At 42.7% G+C, this 20,356-nt stretch overlaps 1 protein-coding gene across 1 annotated transcript in view; it reads left to right on the top strand.

Moving 5' to 3' along the window:
- Positions 1 to 3,189: 3,189 nt before the first annotated feature.
- LOC307232374 (zinc finger matrin-type protein 4-like) overlaps positions 3,190 to 20,356 on the top strand; it is a gene marked incomplete at both ends in the record, with an annotated part of 89,399 nt that continues 72,232 nt past the window's right edge. The window contains one exon of the mRNA XM_080003364.1: positions 3,190 to 3,276. Coding sequence (XP_079859490.1) covers positions 3,190 to 3,276 — 87 coding nt within the window. The remainder of the gene's footprint in view (positions 3,277 to 20,356) is intronic.

Here is a 20,356-nt window from a genome sequence, read left to right as displayed (position 1 = left end):
TTTCATAGTTAGATGAGCAAATGAATTCTGAACAACACACACATGTTCTTCAACTACTTCTACATTTGTGCCATCCACATTACATTGAGTATGTTCAATACAAGTGTGGACCTGGATGTGTGGGATCGGATGGCATTTATTTAGCTCCATATATAAACTCCAAGTGATTGGTGGGCTTCCTTGACAATATGAACAAACTGAGGTTCGGGAGTGGAGACCACACCTCAGCCACACCTACTACCAATCAACTTACATACATACACCCATCAGATCCACCCGTCATTAGGTTGTTTTAGCAACCCACCAACTCCCCAGTCTCCACCTCTTGCTCCCTCTCCCCCTTTTACCATCCCTCGGGAACCACCAGGGGGATCCGAAGACACGGCTGAGGCCTGATGCCCTCCAGACTCTTTTCCTCATCTCGACTCAAGGCGCCTGGTGTTCCATCCTTCATCAAGCTCGCCATCCATCATCCCGAGCATCAGCATGCCAAAGCACCAATTCACCAACATCATACCCTAACCATCTCTTTACTTATCCACCGTCGCCATCAACAGCATCTTTCATCTTCAGTTATTTCCTATTTGCTAGGTTATATTCAGTCAAATTACACTCATAAACAAGGGGGTGTGGTATTTTGCCGGGCTTAGTGGCACTACTTAGCATTTCTGATTTTCCCATAAAAACTGATTGAGTATTCTGTCTCTTCTATACTATCTCTGGCAAAACCATGGTAAACTCTGCGTGAGATCTGGGGAGAGGCTCTGAAGGCCGTGCATTCCGGGACTTAAGCTTTAGCCTTTGAACAACGACTCACTACGATGGTGAGGCACGGCCGGGCCCACAGCGTGAGGCACGGCCGGGCACAAGGTGATGTTTGCCGAAGCAGCCGTTTTTCCGCTACCCGGGCAAATAGGTTGGAATCTAAAGCCGCTAAGTAGCCACAGTGTGTGCCGTGACAAAGGATGCAACGTGACCATGAAAACCGGGCCGCTTCGGAAAGATTAATTGTATCCGCCTGCCGCCGCCTGCTGATATGATTTCCTCCTCGGTTCCTGAGGGGACCTTGTGAAATTGTTTTGTTTTTATTTATGGCCAGAGGCAGGGATTTCACCCATAAATCCACAACCTTTAGGAATGGCCTATATGCTCATCCTTCAGTGTGCGTTGGCATGCATTTGTTGTCATATCACGCTGCATTCCCTCATTGAATTTTTATGTGTTTTATTTGGTGAATAACTTGTTTTGTTAAAGAAAGAATTACAACCTTTAGAAACACGCGCCAATTATGTCTTTTAAAAATAGAACGGAATGAGCCAATGGAGAATGACTCAAAGTAATGGAGTGAAGAGCCCAGCCTTCTGCATTCATGCTTACATGCTTTTCCCCTAATCCAAAACACAAACATATTGTGCTGCTTAATGAGATGCGTGGAAAACTGAAATAGCATGTGTCCTTGACACACTTTTTCTTCCGCGTAAGCCACGGGAGACGCTCTGTGGCCAACAATCAAAGAGCTTTTCTCTGGGGGCGGCTTTGAATCTGCCGTTTTTCAACACAAAACCACATTGGGGTGCAATGGTGCCATGGTGCATCAGATGCCCCCCCACCCGTACCCAAAAGCGTAATGGATAGGGTGGAAGCCTTTTGTTGATCTCCAAACAAAAACAAATTAAAGCAGAATGTTTTTATTCTAGATATTTTTATTTTCCTCCATTTCCTGATTGAACGAAACAAAATAAGTTGCGTTCGCAGAGCCATTGATACGGGGAGTGCCGGCACATATTATTTGTTGTTGTATATATTTGTTCTGGCTACGGCAAGGGCGTAACTTTGGATTGAGAACGCTATGAAGCCTGCCAGAAACATACTTAATATTTTAACTTCAGTCTCGTAATTATGTTTTTTTTATTAATTAAGTCAAAATTATAAACAAAATTACATTTTGGCAGCCATTTTACATTCGGTAAGAAAAAAGGAATATACTGAGAACATAATTACATGGGGTAAGTTCATCTTAAATATTATATTATAGACATATTACTTATTAAGTATTTTGGCATGAAAACCTGCATTTTTTGCATTTTAACCATGCATCATGTATCATAAATACATGTCTGGCATTTGTAACAAACCAAACGGCTTAAAAATCAGTCGATAATACAGCAGGTTACGATGATTTTAATTGTGGATAGAGCTCCTGCCTCCGCCCCTGGGCTACGTTGCTGTGCCTGCTCGCCACCGATCGCGAGAGGTCTGCATGAGAAGGGCGGAACATCTGAGAATTGCATGTGACCCACACCAGCCCCCAGAGGACACGAGTCGCACTCAGACATGGCTTGTCTGACCATCTGCTGTTTCGTTTATAAGCTCAAGGGCAGACAAAAGACCTGCACCCACTGTAGATTTTTCTATAGCCTAAGAGACCACCCGTCCTGACCCGATATCATGACCTACTTCAGCAAGTGGACACATTTACAGCAAACCAAATAGCCAAGACCATTTTGCACTTTAGATGTTGTCCTGCAGCTATCGTGCACTTACTGTCCATGTCAAAACGCGTTTGGATACAAGGTGAACACGGGTCATGTTGGACACATTTTCAAGATCTTAAGAGATCCCGCGGTCAGGGACTCATGCGAGGACATCTTAAATACGTGCTTCTACAGTTCACGCCAGGCCCAGGGTGGCTAATTGTGTTCAAAGCAAAAGAGCTAAAACCCCACCCAAGTGGGCTGATGATCAACCTGAAACACCCAACCTTGAAATGAGTCCCACTCCGGCCCTGGCTCATGCGCTAGAATCCCGAGATGTGCGATCCCCTGGGATAAGCCGTCCTTGCAAAATCCTGTAGTGCGAGACCCACAAGGTGTCGCAGGCAAGATCTTCAATTCTCCGTTTTTCATGAGATTTCATGTCATGTTGGCTGCTGTGGTTCAGGTGCTCCCCTCCATCTCGCTGTAACTAACTTCAACACCAGGTGGGCTGTAGCCAAGACCTTTGGAGTTCCATGGTGAGGAAACCGGCGCAGAGATCTCCTAATGAGGGCTACTACCTCCGCCCAGCCAATGGGAGCACAGTGGGGGCGGAGAGAGGTGGATGGTTGTACTACACTGCGCTGCTGCTGCCAGCAGCTGAGGAAGAGTCTCCCGCTGCACGGTGCATGGTGTCATTCCGCTCGTTCGGTCAATGGATTACACAGTTTCACTTCAAGTGCACCATCAGCTCACTGTGTTCCCGACGCACTTCTGCGAGGATTACAGTTTGGAGTTACAGGTACATTTGCATTTGTTGTTGTTGTTGTTGTTGTTGTTGTTGGTTTTCCCCCCCCCCACCTCGGTGCACCAAACTAAGGCTGCACAGCTTCGTTCAAATATATGCATTTGATTTTTTTTATTTTTTTTTTAAGTGCATGCATGGGATGAACGCACGCACCCACTGCAGGGGAGACGGTTCCGTTTCCCTCCCTACGTGGTGACGTTAAATGCGCTTTTTCGTTATTTTTATTTTTTTGGAGCGAGCCGGGTCTGGGTGAGATGGGTGATGCAGAGTGCAGGTCACACACACACACACACACACACACACACACACACACACGCACACACGCACACACGCACACACGCACACACACACACACACACACACCTTAGAGGTTTTTTAATAAGTTAAATCCTCTGGGGAAGATTCGGGCGGGTCTTGTGAGTTGGGAAGTTCAGGGGTGCTGGAATGCTGGGATCATCTGGCATGTTTCCTTCTTGTATGGGAATTGTGATGGTTGTTCAACTGTTTTTATAGTTTTATAACGATGTCAGTCATGTCATGTCATGTCCCCATGAAAGCATCGCAACATGGTAGATCTGGGGAATTGCTTCTCCTCTTTCTCCTCTCAAGGTGACATTTAAAGTGGAAATCCATAAGATTATTTTGTTAAAAAAAAAAATTCTATCGTTCACACTTTTTTTGGATTTCATTTTTTTTGCCATTTCATAAGAAACAGCCATTTTGTATGATGCATGTCCTCCTCTAGATCTTAACGTGGCGGGGTCCGCCACCTTGCCCTGCAGGAACCCAAAAATGGGGGGGAGGGGTGTAAGAAGTGAAAGGCAGCCTCGGTGACTCTGATAGCCCAGTGGAGCAAGTTGTGATCGGTAAACTGTTGTTATGGATGAACATTCACTAGAAAAGAACAGCACCTTTGGATGAAGAAATATTCCCACCACCTCCAGCGATCATTGGAAAAAACAAATCAACAGATCAGAACACAAACAATCTTATGGATCACCCCTTTAGAGTAGGGGACTGGGACAGATGGATATTATTATTATTATTATTATTATTATTATTATTATTATTATTATTATTAATAATAATAATAATAATAATAATCATAATAATAATAATATAATTACAGGGGATTTAACACAATATCATATTGATTGAATTCTCATTGAAGTCCCACGTTAAAGAATAAAACTGTAAAATTGACTTGTATGGCAATTTCTCTCTATGCCAAGAATATATGATTATATCGCCGTGAGTTTTTAAACTGTTAAACTCGGAATGATTAATGATGATATTTCAAAACACATGGGGCACATTGGGAATAAGTTCTCAGCATTGCTTGCAGCATTGACTGCAAAATTGTGTCAGGATGGGAGAGCATTTTGATTTCGTGGCGATGAAAGGTGATGAGCAATAATATTGACTGGGTATCAGCTTATTATATTGACGTGCAAGAGATCAAAATTAATTTTGTTTGTTTGTTCATTCTTTCTTTCTTACTTTCTTTCTTTGGTTGGTTTAGATTCGATCGTCCACAAATATAAATATTCTCCTGCTTACATATTTAAGAATTTAAGAATCTCAAATAGATTCACACATTTTTGGTCTTGTCATCAAAGCTTAGAATTGAATTCAAGAAGATTTAAAGATGTCGCTAAAAGGGTAACTCGTCTCATTATGATCTCATATGAAGTAAGGTTTTCATACCAACACCTCCTCGGTTTTAAAAAAGTGCCATCATTTGTCTTTCCTTCTGTTTTTTTTCATTCCATCGCAGCGAAGGGGAGGAGGCATAGCTCTCGTCAGATGGAGGCGCTCGCTGTGTCTCTCATACTTTTGGCAATAGTTGGAAAGTTTATTTCTTGGGACTCTCGGCTGAAAAGTGGCTTGATGTCTCCGCCAGTATCCCTTCCCTCCTCAAACCACAAGGTGGCTCCTTCTGAGCACAACCAATGTCTCTGTCTCTCTCTCTGTGTCTCTCTCTCTCTCTCTCTCTCTCTCTTTTTCTCTTTTTTTTTGTATTCCGTCTTCCCAGACAACTCTGTCGCTGTCGCCCCTGCCACAGGCTGGATATTCCTCAGGGGGTCGTTATGGCTTACACATGCACTTTTTGTCCATTTTTAAAGTTTGTTTTGGAGTTATTGTTCCCTCGCATAAAACTGCACGCGGAAAGGCTCCCACAGTTCTGGTTACCGGACGACACCACAGCGTCTGAAAATGCTCCCATAGTTGCCTAAACTCTCCACCATTGACCCGCGCTTATATTCATATTTCTGTTGTTTGTCTGTTTTTGCAGCGTCTGCCCAGATTCCTATTTATCATTTATATTTTGGAAAACGCTTTGAGGAGGTGCGGTGCTGCACCCCCACTTCTGCTCTGGGTACATTTGTCACGGCTATAAATAATACGCTTTGAAGCTCCCTGCCTTGGTGTCATCAATAACCGTTTTCCTTTTTGTCAAGTTAAGGACGTCAGTTCTCTTTGTGGGTCTTTTTTTTCCTCCTTCTTTTTTTAACTCTGGCTCACAGTGGTTTGTTTTCTCTCCCAAATACGTCTTCTATCAAAGGTCAAGCAAGGAAGACTCATTTAGAACTTTATATAAATAGCTGTCAGTATGACACCACTGTCAGCCAAATCGATTGAACGTGTTCTCTCATGCACAGTGGGAGAAAGTCACAGGAATGGTTAAATTGTTTATTTTTTATTAACGGCCTTGGATGGGCTTCTGAGGAGGGGGAGGCAACGGCACTTGAAAAGGTCTGACCAGGCTTAAAAATACATAGTTGCTTGGTGCTGGTCTTCTATAACCCTTGGTCTTCTATTACCATTTTTATGGACTGAATACCCTTTGTTTAGGAGGTGAAAAATAATGGGCTCTGTATTTATATTTCAGTCGGTTCCCAAGAAAAGACTCTGTTGAGCATTATCCTGTAGGCTGGAGAAGTAAGGATGGAGAACATTGCATCGGCCTGACACTTTTATTGCAAGTTAAAATATTCATCATAAAGCTTTCACTTCCGCCCAGCTGCGGCCACACCGAGAGTCTTTAATGTATCCGTCAGCGGGATGTCTTGGTGTCTGCCTAATTCTCCACAATGCAATTCCTTTCATGAGTAAAAGTCCAACTGAGTTTGCACATAAGAGAAAGAATTGATGAATTACCAGCATAATGAACAACAAGTGCATAGATGTGTTCTCAGTGCTCACATGCCCCAGTCCCTTTCAACTGGTGCCAGTCATCACATTCAACCGGTTGCATTTTTGTAAGGTGGTAAATAATTGTATTTGAATGCATCAAGTCAACATTTTTCTCCTGTTCTTTGAGAAAATTTATCTCATTAAGTGGACCAGTGTCATGATTTTACTGGCAAATCCACACAACATTTGCTCCAAGTGTCCCTGTTGGCTCAACACCAAAGCTGATTGTACAGTCTTATTATAGTGCGGGCTGCGTGCCCAGTTTCGGGGCTCCGCATATGCGTGGACAGCGGCAGCGCTGGGGCAGGTTCCCGGGGAGTGGAGCCGCAAAGTTGCTCCGGATTGCTTCGACCTTAGAGGCACCGGCTTGCAATTCAGCCCGACCTTGCCGCCCCGCGAAGCAGCAGCTGCGGGATGATGGAGACAAAATGGATGAGTGTTGAGTTTGCTGCCGGGCAACAGGCAACCGGGCAACAGGATGGGATGGAGACCTGTGAACTGTAATTCTTCCAGGCTGGATAATAAGGCTGTCCCAGGAGGGATGTCGGAACACCTTGCTGGCCTTGGAGTCACCTGCTGGACAAAATACCACTACTGTTTGGGAACTAATTGCTTTCTATACATCCCCGCTGGGAGGGGGGGGGGGGGGGTCATCTGTTTTCCTTTTTTCAGGTTGTATCCTAAAACCCTACATTACATACTGTAATGTAAATTAATCCATCGGCGAATCTCATTGGCCACCACGCACACACACACACACCAAACATTCAGTACTGATGTACTGAACAAGCCGTCATCCCAATGATGTATTGCATGCAATAAAACCCATCATCACATGATTATCAGCAGGAATAGCGAGTCAATTCATACTCCCTCACAGCTGACTGCCCACTATTGCCGTTATGCCCCTATTTGTTACAAAAATGCAGATTGTTTTTCCGTCATTGGTACTGGAAGTCGTTGGTATTATGCTGTTTTTATTAAGTGAAAACGCATTCTGAGTTATTTATCTCTATTTTACCTTGTGACTTTGCCTTATGTTGAAGTAAGATTTTGTGTTTTTCCAGGCCTCGCTATCTGCCCCTCCAAGGTCAGATGTTGCCGCTCCTCCAAAAACACAACATGATTAGCTTTGTATCGATGCCTCCATTCACACCCCCCCCCCCCCACCCTCCCCAACTCCTCAGCTACTCCAACAGAAACAAGGCGACTCGAGGCGAAAAGAAACTAAAAAAAAACAAAAAACATAAACTAAATGAAAATGCCATCAAAGAAATCCAGTAATGCAGTTGAGGAAGAGTTGGAGGAGATCAGAAAATCTCTGAACTTCATATGGGATGAGCTGAGCAAAGTGGCTGAACAACAAGCTCTGCTCCTTGATATGCTGGACAAAGTCAAACAACTGAAGAACCTGGTTAAAGAGAAGCACAAGAAAACTGATAGCCTAGAGAGAAGAACTGATGACCTGGAACAATACACAAGAATGGAGGATTTAATTATGAGTGGACTGGATACCATACACCGAACTTATGCTAGGACTACGGACGGCAGCAAAAGCCGGGGAGGACTGCCCGACAGAGGAACAACACTAGTAGTTAACTACTACTAACGCTGGAATGGCAAGTCATAAAGTTCTTTGAAAGTAAGAACATGAAAGTACGAAAAGTAAGAAGTAAGAAGAAAAACATGTGCATTAGGAATTGGTGGTGACGAGGGAAGTGAAGCAGTGGACGGACCAATTAGAGGCTGCGTTTAAGGACGCTCGGACTGACGTCAACTGGGACAAGTTCCAATCAAGTTCAAGTGACGTCAGCGAGTTTACGGACGTTGCGGATATTTTCGGATATTTCCAAACCAGAAGCCATGGGTCGATAAATCCATCCACTGTGCTCTGAATGCTCGCACAGCCTCTTACAATGACAGTCTTGTATCCGGAAATATGGACAATTACAGCAACGGGACACCAGACGCTTGTGGCAGGGGCTGCAGAATATAACAAACTACAAGAGCAGCTCCTCCCCAGCCACGAGTGCAGATGCCTCCCTCGCCAACAAAGTCAACGCCTTTTATGCACGGTTTGAGTCTGGCAACAGCACCGCTAGCTTGCCGGCTAATTGGAGTTACACTGCTGGGGATGAGCGGCACTCTCAGTGTCTGAGCATGACGTCAGGAGGGCTCTGATGCGGGTGAACACCAGGAAAGCTGCGGGCCCAGATGGCACATCTGGGTGAATACTGAAGACCTGTGCTAAGCAGCTAGCCCCGGTGTTCACTACAATATTCAACATCTCCCTGGCTGAATCAGTGGTCCCGTCCTGCTTCAAGAGGTCCACCATCGTTCCTGTATCGAAGATCACCTCTCCTGCCTGCCTGAATGACTACCGTCCGGTGGCCCTCACCTCGGTGGTCATGAAGTGTTTAGAGAGGCTGATTAAGGATTATATCTGCGCCTCCCTCCCCCGCACCTTGGACCCGTTGCAGTTTGCGTACCAGCAGAACAGATTCATGGATGACACGGTTTCCCAGGTACTGCACACCACGCTCACGCACCTGGATGGCCAGATGGGGGCCTATGTGTGAATGCTGTTCATCGATTATAGTTCAGCTTTCAATACCATAGTCCCCATCAGACTGGCTGTCAAGCTGGAGAAGCTCGGACTGAATACTCCGCTGTGTGCCTTGATCCTGGACTTCCTCTCAGCCCCGCCTCAGGTGGTCAGGGTGGGGAAGCATATGTCCAGCTCCCTCACCCTGAATACAGGACCCCCCCAGGGCTCTGTCCTCAGCCCCCTACTGTACCCACTGTACACACATGACTGTGTGGCCAGGTCCAGCTCAACCACCATCATCAAGTTTGCTGACGACACCGTTGTCGTGGGCTTGATCACCGACGGCGATGAGAAGGCCTACCACGAGGAGGTGACTGACCGGTCACTCTGGTGCCAGGACAACAGCCTCCACCTGAACGTCAGCAAAACTAAGAGCTGATTGTTGACTTTAGGCGTGGATTACAACCGAGAATGCACGCACCCTTAATCACCATTAATGGGACTTCTCATTTTCTGATTTAACATGGACTTTACAGACAGACACTCTGGTGAGAAAGGCAAGGCAGCGTCTTTACCACCTCAGGCAGCTGAGGAAATTCCGGGTCTCGGTGAGGATCCTCAAGTCAGCATCCTGACAGGCAACATCACTGCCTAGTTTGGGAACTGTACTGCTCAGGACAGGCGGGTCCTGCAGAGGGTGGTGCGTTCAGCTGAATGTACCACTGGAACTAACCTCCCTCCCTGCAGGACTTATACACCAAGAGGTGTAGTTGCAGAGCCCGCAGGATCATGAAGGATCCTCATCACCTCAACAATGGACTGTTCCAGCTGCTGCAGTCAGGCACCCCTGCAGCCACACAGAGAGGACAGAGAGACTGAGACGGAGTTTTTTCCCACAAGCCATAAGGACTGTCAAGGCTGACCTCACCAGGGGTCCTCACTGAGCCACACACATAGGCTCCACTACCTTACTGTACTGTATGTAGCATACTGTACCGCATACTGTGTCACTGTTCTGGGTTGTTCGGTGTTACTGTATTGCTGCGCCGTACTCTTGTATACCTTATTCACATGCCACTTTAATGCACATATCTGTATATACATAAATAGCCTATCCCATATACATAAGTCCATCCCATATACATAAGCCTATTCCCTTTATCTATTTTGTACCCCCACCCTGCATTACCCTTGAGTTCTTATTTTATTTTATTTTATTCTATATATTTTATTTTATTCTATAGTATTCGACTTACTGCATTATGTTTTAGGAATCTGTTTGTTAGTCAAGTAGACATTCTTAGGTAGCTACTGTGTTCAGTCTAGAACATATTGTGTGTAATCACCGGGTGCGTTGCATTGACATTTTACTGCATATACATATGTATGAAAGTATGTATATGTATGTCACGAATAAACCTCTTGAATCTTGAATTAAGAGTTACAACGGTGCAGCTTGCTGTACACTTCCCCCGAAAGTGAATTGAAAGCACAAGACCGAGCAACTGAGGGACAGTGTTGTACTTGGATGAGCGTCTTACAAAAAAGAACGCCGACATTGCCAGACACGCACGTGTCTTAAGGAAACAAAACAGAACACAAGCAACACTGACACGAAACTGCAAAGTGATGGTATGGCTAAATGGAGCACCCGAAGAAGCCAAGGTAGTTAGGATAAGAGAACTCAAAGACCAGTACAGAAAGGGAACTATAAACTCTTGCCTGCTTGTGCTGGTACCATGGAATATTTCCATTTGTAAGTGGAATATCGAATATTTCTGTTTGGCCGACCAGCTGGCTGACTAATAAAGCGAGCTGTGGAGCTGATGGTCGCAGACCCCGTCCGTCCGTCCATCCATCCGTGGGACCACGGGAGGCGACGGACGGAGCAGCAGAGCGCACGGACAAAGCTCACTCACTTGTGCGCACAGAGGAAGCAGATGGAGGATTTGGACGTGGCGGCACGCATGGTCGGGTGATTAAGTTGTGGCTCCAGGTTGTTACTTGCATCACTTAAATTATATTATAAAGAAATGTTTATTAATAGTTGTTATACAGAGCTGTCAAGTCTCATTCTTTGACCGCAAATCCCACACACACCGACCACTTCACACGCACACACGCCACACCTCGCATTCCTCACGCTTAGAATCAGAAAAATAGGTCAAATTCATTTTTAAAATTTTATTCCACATATACATATTTCCTCACTCGTGCTTGCTTGGTGCCCGTCACTGTGCGTGTGGTGAACGGGAGGTCCTCTCCGCACGCACGTTGCGTGAACGCCCACGAGCGACTTCCTGGTCGGAGCGGCATAAACCATCCGTGATCCGGCATAAAGGTTCACCGTTTCTCCAAAGAAAACAAAAACAGAGTGTTTTTATTGTGATTGAATAAAACCATAAAAGCAATGTGCAGGTAATGGGAACACCCCCCTTATCCACTAAGACTATAATATTGCGTATCACGATATTTGGCCGTGGCTGCATCGCGATATAAAGAAAATATTGAATATGGCCCAAGCCTACCACACAGAGCACAAATGATATGAGATTGAAAACTATATTGGCCCAGAAAACCACTTTGACCAGAACCTCGTCAGCAATTGTGAGTACGACACAGATGATCAATTCAACAGCGATGTGAAATTGGAAGGTGCTTCATCAATAATACACTTCAACAGTAGAAGCCTCGATAGAAACTCGTCAAAAACCAAGGATTAGTCCATTCAATAAGTGGAATGTAATCGCTGTATCTGAGCCTGGGCTTGATAATGAGAAAGGTTATGATATGGAACTGGATATGAATCGTTTACGATTAATAGGATCAATAAAAAAAGACTTTCCCTGCATGTTGATACAGCTTTAAGATGTAGCAGTGGCGGTCTATCATCCAGGTGCCCAGCTCTGAGCTCACTCTGCTACGTGGATGGGCACTTGGGGCTCACGGCCGGGTGGGGCGTCTGGTGGGCTGCGGTGGGGCTGGCCTCGCCCTTGCACAGGGCCTAGCTCCAGGCCTGCGGTCCGTGCCTGGCGCCCGCTGCCCGGGTTCTGCACCTGCGTCTTGTGCCTGCACATGGGGGTGGGTTGTATGTGTGCGCCCCGAGGGGTTAACTCTGTTTTTCAATACATGTTTTCCGTGTAAATGTTGTTTGATTCTATGTTTAATTGTCTCATCTGTGGTGAATCTCGACCCTCTTGGAGTAGTGATTAGTTGTTTATAGACCCAAACATGGTAAAATAGTTCTGCAAAGAGGGGGGTTGGCTATGGTTCTCCATAACTAAAGACTTTGCAGAGTACAGAGTTATTGCAGCAGTTCTTGATGATTAAAGAATGAATAAAGAGTTGCATTGCAGGTTGAGAAGTTGATCTGTACTTGCAGACTAACTCTGTCTGAGATGCAATAGCATACAAATACTCCGTATTGTATGCCCAAGCATGCTGACAGCACAGGTTAAAATAAATAAATAAATACATTAATAAAAAATAAAAATAAAGAATTAGGCCATACCGCGCAGCCCTACTCACAAGAAAGCACAACTTATATGGACAAACCATGGATTACCAAGGTGCTAGGGAACGCATGTAAAAAGAAAAATGTCTTTATATGGGAGATTTTTAAAACACAGAACAAAAAAAACAGAAAATAGATACAAGATATATAAAACTAAATTAATAAGCATTATGAGATCTAATAAGAAGGAGCACTACCAGAAACAATTGGAGTAGTAGGAGTAACATTCAAGGAACATGGAGTGTGCTAAACAGCATAATTCAAAAGCAGCTGGAAAAGCAGAAGCATCCAAATTACATTGTTAAAAATAACAATACAATTATAAGTAAAACAAAAGAAATTGCCAATAAATGTAATGATTATTTTGTAAATGTGGGATGCAATTTAGCGAATGAGATTGTTGAGCCGAGAAATATTGATGATGCAGATATTGTTCATAAAAACTCCTACTCCCTCTTTATTTGGGGTATTGACGAAAAGGAAATGTTTGACATTGCCCTAAAAAAAAAAAAGAATAAAAAATCCACTGATTGGACTGAAATTGATATGTATTGATTTGATTAATATTAATATGCCAAAATATTATTCTGTTGCATCGATTGTGAAATTCTGGGATGATACGATGCTTAAAATAACAAGTTGGCCGATAGCCGGTGTCAATGTTTTTATTTACTTTTATTTTTTTGTAATTATTCCCCCTTTTGTGCCAAAGAAACAAATAAATCTTCATAAAAAATAACTGAACTGTTGTAAAGGCTTTTAGCCCTTCATCATCAATCATACAGATGGAAAAAAAAACTTAAATATAGCTTCTTTCACATGATAAAGATTCTTGTGGTGAAAAATAACTATTTCAAAAGCCAAATGCCGGCGACGGAATTATGAGAGGAGCCGACTCTCAAATGTATGTCTGCTCTGCTGCCACTGCTGGAGTTTATGGAGTCGGTAGATGACATTTTCTCTGGGATATCGCACTTAAATGGCTTAAATAAAAACTGCTGATTGATATAGAAGTTGTTTTTTCTATTTATTAATTTAATTTCTCATTTGGTGCTATAGCGAGGAAGCAGATGGATGATTTGGACATGGTGGTCTCGCGTGGTGTGGTGATAAAGTGGCAGCTCCAGGTTATTACTTGTATAAATTCTAGGAATGCATCGGTACACGGTACGTTATCGAACCGTTCAGTACACGGTTCAATATGCACATATTACGGTATCACAGTAGTCCACAGAACGCCTTGGCACATCGTACAGGCACAGTACCGTGCAGTAAGTGCTGCTACCTATTGATTCCACTGTTGCAGCTCCACTGGCCACGTCAGCCGTGCGGGGTCTGCGCGGATGCTGAGCAGCATTTCTCTATTTTTGCGCGAGACTTATTTTATTTTCAAACGAGACAACAAACACGAGATAAAACTACATAGAAATGTTTTAGTAAAGAGTACAATCAATCAAGGTGTCCAGTCGGAAAATAACCCTCTGGCCGTGTCCCTCTTTATAACGAACTTCTCTTCAGACACTCACTGCCACTCGCACTAGTGTTGGGTCGTTCAGGAACGATCTGTTTTTTTTAAAAGGCTCTTTTGTACGAATAAAGGGAACCGAGTCTTACTGGGTGATGAGACATTCTTTTATTTTTTTTGTCAAGTTTAACGGTTTTATGTTGTGTTGTTTGTTTAAGTTGTTGTTGTTAAATGTTTCCCCCTCCATGTAAGAGATAGCCTATGCCCCTCCCTTGACAGGAGGCTCCCTGGCTGAAAAGTAACGCACCCTCTATCACTTCAGGTTCATAAAGCAAGGGCACACATGCTCTAGTCTGACTGTGAAGTTTTATTTCAATAAGTTATTGTACTATTATTATTTATGTATGAAAATTCTTTTTATTTATACCTGTTCTACACAAAAATAACTATCGTTCTGTTTTTTTTTCTATTTTTTATTGTGAAACGTTTTTAAATTTTTATATAAATAATTAAGTGAATATTGACAGAAATGTATTTATTAATTTAAATTATCCACTATCCTGGACAACTCGAAACCACACCGTTACTGTGGCCCCAAAACCGTGATACATACCGAGCTGTGAGCCCACTGTACTGTTGCATCCGTAGTTGTTAATAATAACAGACACAAAATAATTTAGTTTAATATATTTTATTGCAGTTTTTGTACATCATCATAGCAACATCTCGTCATGGTTGTTTCGTTTTGCCTAGTGCCTCCCCCTCACTCCCCCTGTGTCATTATCCTGTTTCTGTGTCCCCATTATGCACAGTGCTTGTTTTGTTCCATAAGGAAACAGAGTTAAATAAAATAACCTACATCCAAAATAAAACACACTGTTTTGGCGTGCCGTAGGCACCTTCGCTACCGTCAGAGAGCGAGACGGGTACGCAAATTGCGCCCAGATGGCTCCCTCTCTGTGCCTCCCCTCGGGATAGCGTCATAGGCAGCCGCCTATATTGCTTATAGGAAAAGCCGGCCCTGCCAACACAACATTTAGCTAGCGCAAAATTGATGCAACATAACGTATAAACATCAGACGCTGCCATCGGGGAATGTCATCTTATTTGCCGATAGGCCGATGGCAGTCAACAAGGTGAATATCGGCCGATACAGATGTACGGCCAATAAATCAGATCCTTAAATATTATAGAATGTATAGTGAAACCACTGACACAGATCTGCAATCAATCCTTCCAAACAGGTATTTTTCCCAGCAAAATTAAAACCACAAAGGTCATTCCTATTTATAAAATGAATATATACGTGTATTCTCCAACTATAGACCAATGTCTCTGCTTTCCCAGTTCTCAACATTTTTTGAAAAAAATAATTGTGCAAAGGCTTGATAACTTCATAGAAAAACACAATTTATTGAGTGAGCATCAGTATGGATTGAGAGCAAATAGGTCAACCACAATGCCAGTGATGAAACCGGTAGAAGAGATTTCTACTGTGTGTTTATAGACCTAAAAAAAAGCATTTGATATTATAGATCATGGCTTATTAATGAAGAAACTGGAGAGATATGGTATTCAGAGTTTCCATGAGAAAACATTGGTGTCGGTCCACATGTCGTGGAAGATTTAAATTTCCCGGACAAATGGGAGAGATTCCGGTCAAATAATATCTGTGATTATTGAGCTTAAAAACAATTGATAAGCAGGATTTATAGAGAATGACATCAGCAAGGTATGTAGATGTATAATATTCTTTGTTGTTGGTTAATGCCATTTTAAAAATAAATAAGAAAATATTACGAATATTACTTCTTGAAATTAAGTAATTTCCATTTGTGAACAATTAGTAACAAGTGAAGCCGCTTTAATTAACATTTCACTAAAATAACATCTTGATCAAATCAAAAACAAAATAAATATGAGAAGTAGGTCTGAGTAAATATTACGTTTTGTGGTGTTGTCTGTCTTAGTCGGGACGTCATGTCGACATATTTTACACTATTGATATTTACCCTCTGCTTTGGATCGGATTTCAAATATCGTAAAAACAATGGCAAACTATGGATGTACAGTATGTGTCCCTGTTGTCAATGATACATCATCTTTCTGCTTCTCTTCTGGAAGCTGTGCTTTGTCTCCGCTCCGTGTGTCAACTGTGTTTACAAGCACAACCTGTCCAGTTCAGTGCTAGGCTATAAACTATTTACACTCTATATAATTTGTATTTTTAAAATTGTTAAAATTTGTTTCATTTGCTAATGACACTCATTTATATTGCCCTGGGAAAAGTTTCTGAATACATGAGAAAGGTTGTTCTCTCATAGTTCCATGCATTACCTAGAGTGTGGAGGTGTGGAAACACATACAAAACCAACACTAATCATTGTTTAAAAAAACAAGGGTAAGAACACATATAAAACAATAGTTGTATATCTGTTAAAGGGGTAAACTTGTTGAATTGTTGTGACAAAGAATTAAGAATGTGTAGTTCAATTTGCAAATTTAAAGAAATGTTTGAAAATAAGATGGTAAAGAAATATGATTATTATTGTTTATGAAGCCGTTGGAGCTTTTGTTTTTGTTCGTTTATGTTTTTTGTTTTTGCTTCTGTTTTGTTTTGTCTTGAGAATATGTTACCAGAGTGGTGGTGGCGCAGGAGGCACAGTAGAGCGGGTCGTCGAATAATCACAGGGTTCCTGGTTCGATCTCCGGCTCCTCCTGACAGCACGTCGAAGTGTCCTTGAACAAGACACTGAACCCCTTACTGCACTCGATGAGCAGGTGTGCGCCTTGCACGGCTGCCGCTGCCATCGATGTTTGAATGTCTGTGTGAATGGGTGAATGTGAGGTATGTGCTGTAAAGCGCTTTGAGTGGTCACAAGATTAGAAAAGCGTTGTATAAATTGCAGTCCATTTAAAAAGGGGAGGCATAATAAGCTAAAGCTTCCGCCTACTCCTTTTCGGTAAAATAAATTATTTTAGTTTTTATTTTAATTTAAGTCCTTATTGTTATTTATTTATTTCGAAGGATCCATATATCTTTATCTATATCTATCTATCTATCTATCTATCTATCTATCTATCTATCTATCTATCTATCTATCTATCTATCTATCTATCTATCTATCTATCTATCTATCTATCTATCTATCTATCTATCTATCTATCTATCTATCTATCTATCTATCTATCTATCTATATATATGTGTGCATATGCTTTAGTTCTTTAAATATGCCCATCGTTTGGTAGAGTAACTTGAGCTGTGTGGAATACATAAGCCTATTCATAATGTATTCAGGAACTGCTGCTGTGCATTTCTGCTGTGGCGAAAATGAGTGCTTCAGTGATGCAGCAGCTCTTTGTGACAGTAATTTCAAGTCGGTGCTATGCAGCATTCCTCTCTCATCCTAACATCCTCTTCATATATAGTACGGCCATAAATAATTTTATTCTTTATGGTGTTATATGGCTTTTGATTTATGATTTGCCACGCAAGGCGATATGTAATTCATTTCATTAGGGAAATTCTTCTCGTAAATTATTAAAATCCACTGCAATATCGTTTTGAAATGCAATTACAAAGCAATGTGTTCCTTTCTGGAAAAAAAAATAAAATCGTAATCGTCTTCCAAAGTATGCATACCTATCTACAGTACATCCCTCAAGCCCGATCGACTAACAACTTCATCAGGGCTGACATTAAAATCAACCATGAAGTATGCCTCGCTCCATATATGATCAATTTCAAAAGTTATTTATCAGCTCACTCTCACCAGGGAAGTTGCCACAGCTGTTTTAGACTCACTTTGATGCCAGGGATAAGAAGCCAGGGGTAAGAAGCCATTCGGTTCACCGTAGTCTGATGTGCTGGCCACTGAAAGGCTGTCCAGTGCCTGAGGTTCCAGTGAATGGTAATTAGTCCAGCAGGGAAGTAGGACATCTAGGTGGTGTGTACTCCAGTATATATGGACTGCAGACACAGCAACACTGGTGATAACTGTGGTTTCAATGGTAGATGTGACTGATTTATACCGTGTGTCATTTTGGAATACGCATACTTTAGAATGCAGATTCATCCTTGGCCCTGCTGATGCTTATGAAAAATGTAAGGCAGAAACTAATTTAAGCAGTGTGTCGTCCTGCAATACAGTGTCCTTCCACGTCGCCACTGTGTTTTGTCCACAAATAATGTTACAGCTCTTATGTACATTTGATTACTTTTCCCAAATGGAAAAGTTTGTTCTTTAAAATTGACTTTAGAGCTAATGTAGCTAAAACAAAAGTTGGCACATAACCAAGGGATGGTCATCCGTTTCCAAGACAATCGAGTCAGAAGCAGTTTCATCCAAAGTGTTGCATAAGTGGTGTACATGTTTAATACTTAGAATGAACTCCCTCCTCTATGAATAATGGAGGTCCCTCTATTTCTTAAATTCGGTAATGACCAAATTAAATTGGAGTGGCTGACACCTTAAGGGTGATTTGGATGGCAATGGCACACCACCAACTTGTTCAACTCTCTTTTTAGATTAATTATTCAGTTTGCTCGCCCTAACTCACGCATGTTGATTTGTGTCTTTTATTTCCCCTTGTAAAAGCCTTCGTAACCCCAAATATATGTTTTTTTTGGAGAATTGGTCCTTACTGGGGGAAAAAAAGCAAATAGTTGTCATTAATATTATCCCTGCAGTGCTTTTGCTTCTCAGAGGAGACGGCCCAATCAAAGAACGGAGTCGGCTGCTTTCCTTTTCCAAAGGGACACCTAGAGGACGCCGCCAGCGGTGACACGTCTCTGCACTCAGGCCTCGTTTGCAGCCACACAGCTCGACACACCTTCCCCAACGAATTACAACCAGCCTGCTGTAGCCCCGAACATCTGCTGGATACTCACCACTCTGACCTCTCTTTCATCTCTGCAATACTTCCCTCCCGCTGTTTTGCTTTTATTCAACCCCCCTCCCTCCCTCCCTCTCCCTCCCTCTCTCTCTCTCTCTCTCTCTCTCTCTCTCTCTCTATCTCTTAAACTCCTTCCCTTTTCCAGCTATGGGCTGCCAGCTTGCGGCTTGCTGGGGCCGATTATCTGCCAGCCAGTCATGGTTTCGAGACAGGCGGCAAAACAGTGTTGACAAGAGGGGGCAAAAAAGATGCAAGTTGCATTGCTTTGAAGTCAGGGCAGGCGTAAGTTTACACCCATAGTGAAATGACTTCTTCCCCTCTCGTGCTCAATAGTAACTGGACTGGACGGTGTATACCTCACCGTCTGTTATCCTGGCCAACAGTTATCCTGGCACACCGTTGCCAGATGTACGATAATTGTCGTATGAGTACGATAATTATTCCCTTTGTACGATGTACGATCAATAATTCTAAAGAACCCTAAATATATGATCATTTTGATATGTCATAGTTTCAGGGTTTTCTTCTTCTTTATAGTGAAATGGTACGGAGCTGGTTTGGAACCAGCCTGATAATTCATCTTACGTTACCTATGTCAATAATGTGCTCTGGAAAACTGAACCGAGATCTGTCCAATCACATCGCTGAGGGGTCCTCCGCACAGATTCATATACGTTGCAAACGCAGTTTTGGTTGTACCGTGGTCTGGGTTTGAACGTACAATTGTTTGCCCTGAAATACAATAATTCTGGAGTCCAGGTACGATTATTTGGTTTTCAGCATCTGGCAACACTGTCTGGGAACTTTGATTTACCTTTGCCATTTTGAAAGTAAAGGTTAGTCTCAGACCTCTCTTGTACCATCATATTTGGAATGGATGCCACAATGCACTCACGCCATAATGGACCCAATGGATAATTTGGTTAGGAAAACAAAAGTTTTGAATTGTGATCGTCTGTACTAGCAAAAATTGTCAAAGTCCCGGCATTGGAAGACCAACAATATGAGCTCTTCCATCACCTTCACTCCAAGTGCTCCCTCCTTTTATTAATTGGTCGCTTGACTTGTGAGCCCGCCGAACACGAGCAAGTGTATCCTTCTGTGGTAATAAATCTAGCTGAAAGCGTCCCTCGTCAGCAGTGCATCTCGGTGTTCGAGGCCCAAAGTGTGAGAAGCAGACTCAGTTCCTACTAAATTGATGTTCATCTAGAGGCAAACAGTGGCGTTTCTGTTTTACGCTTTTCCTCTTCATCTAAGGTTCCTCTCCCGGTAATCTGGCGGTACCATTTCTATAATAAACCTGTAGAGGCCCGAGACAGGTAATCCTGTCATCCGCTGCTGTGATAAGATATCAGTGATTAAATTGTGTAAAGAGACTCCCCGTGCTATGATTAGAATGCCTGTTCCTCTAATTACAGTGGATACAAAATTGGTTTAGTTTCTTAGCATCCC

This window comes from Zeus faber, assembly GCF_960531495.2.
Source record: "Zeus faber genome assembly, chromosome: 7".
NCBI lineage: Eukaryota > Metazoa > Chordata > Actinopteri > Zeiformes > Zeidae > Zeus > Zeus faber.
Note: the sequence above shows the minus strand (reverse complement) of the source record. Positions and strands in the feature narration are given on the sequence as shown.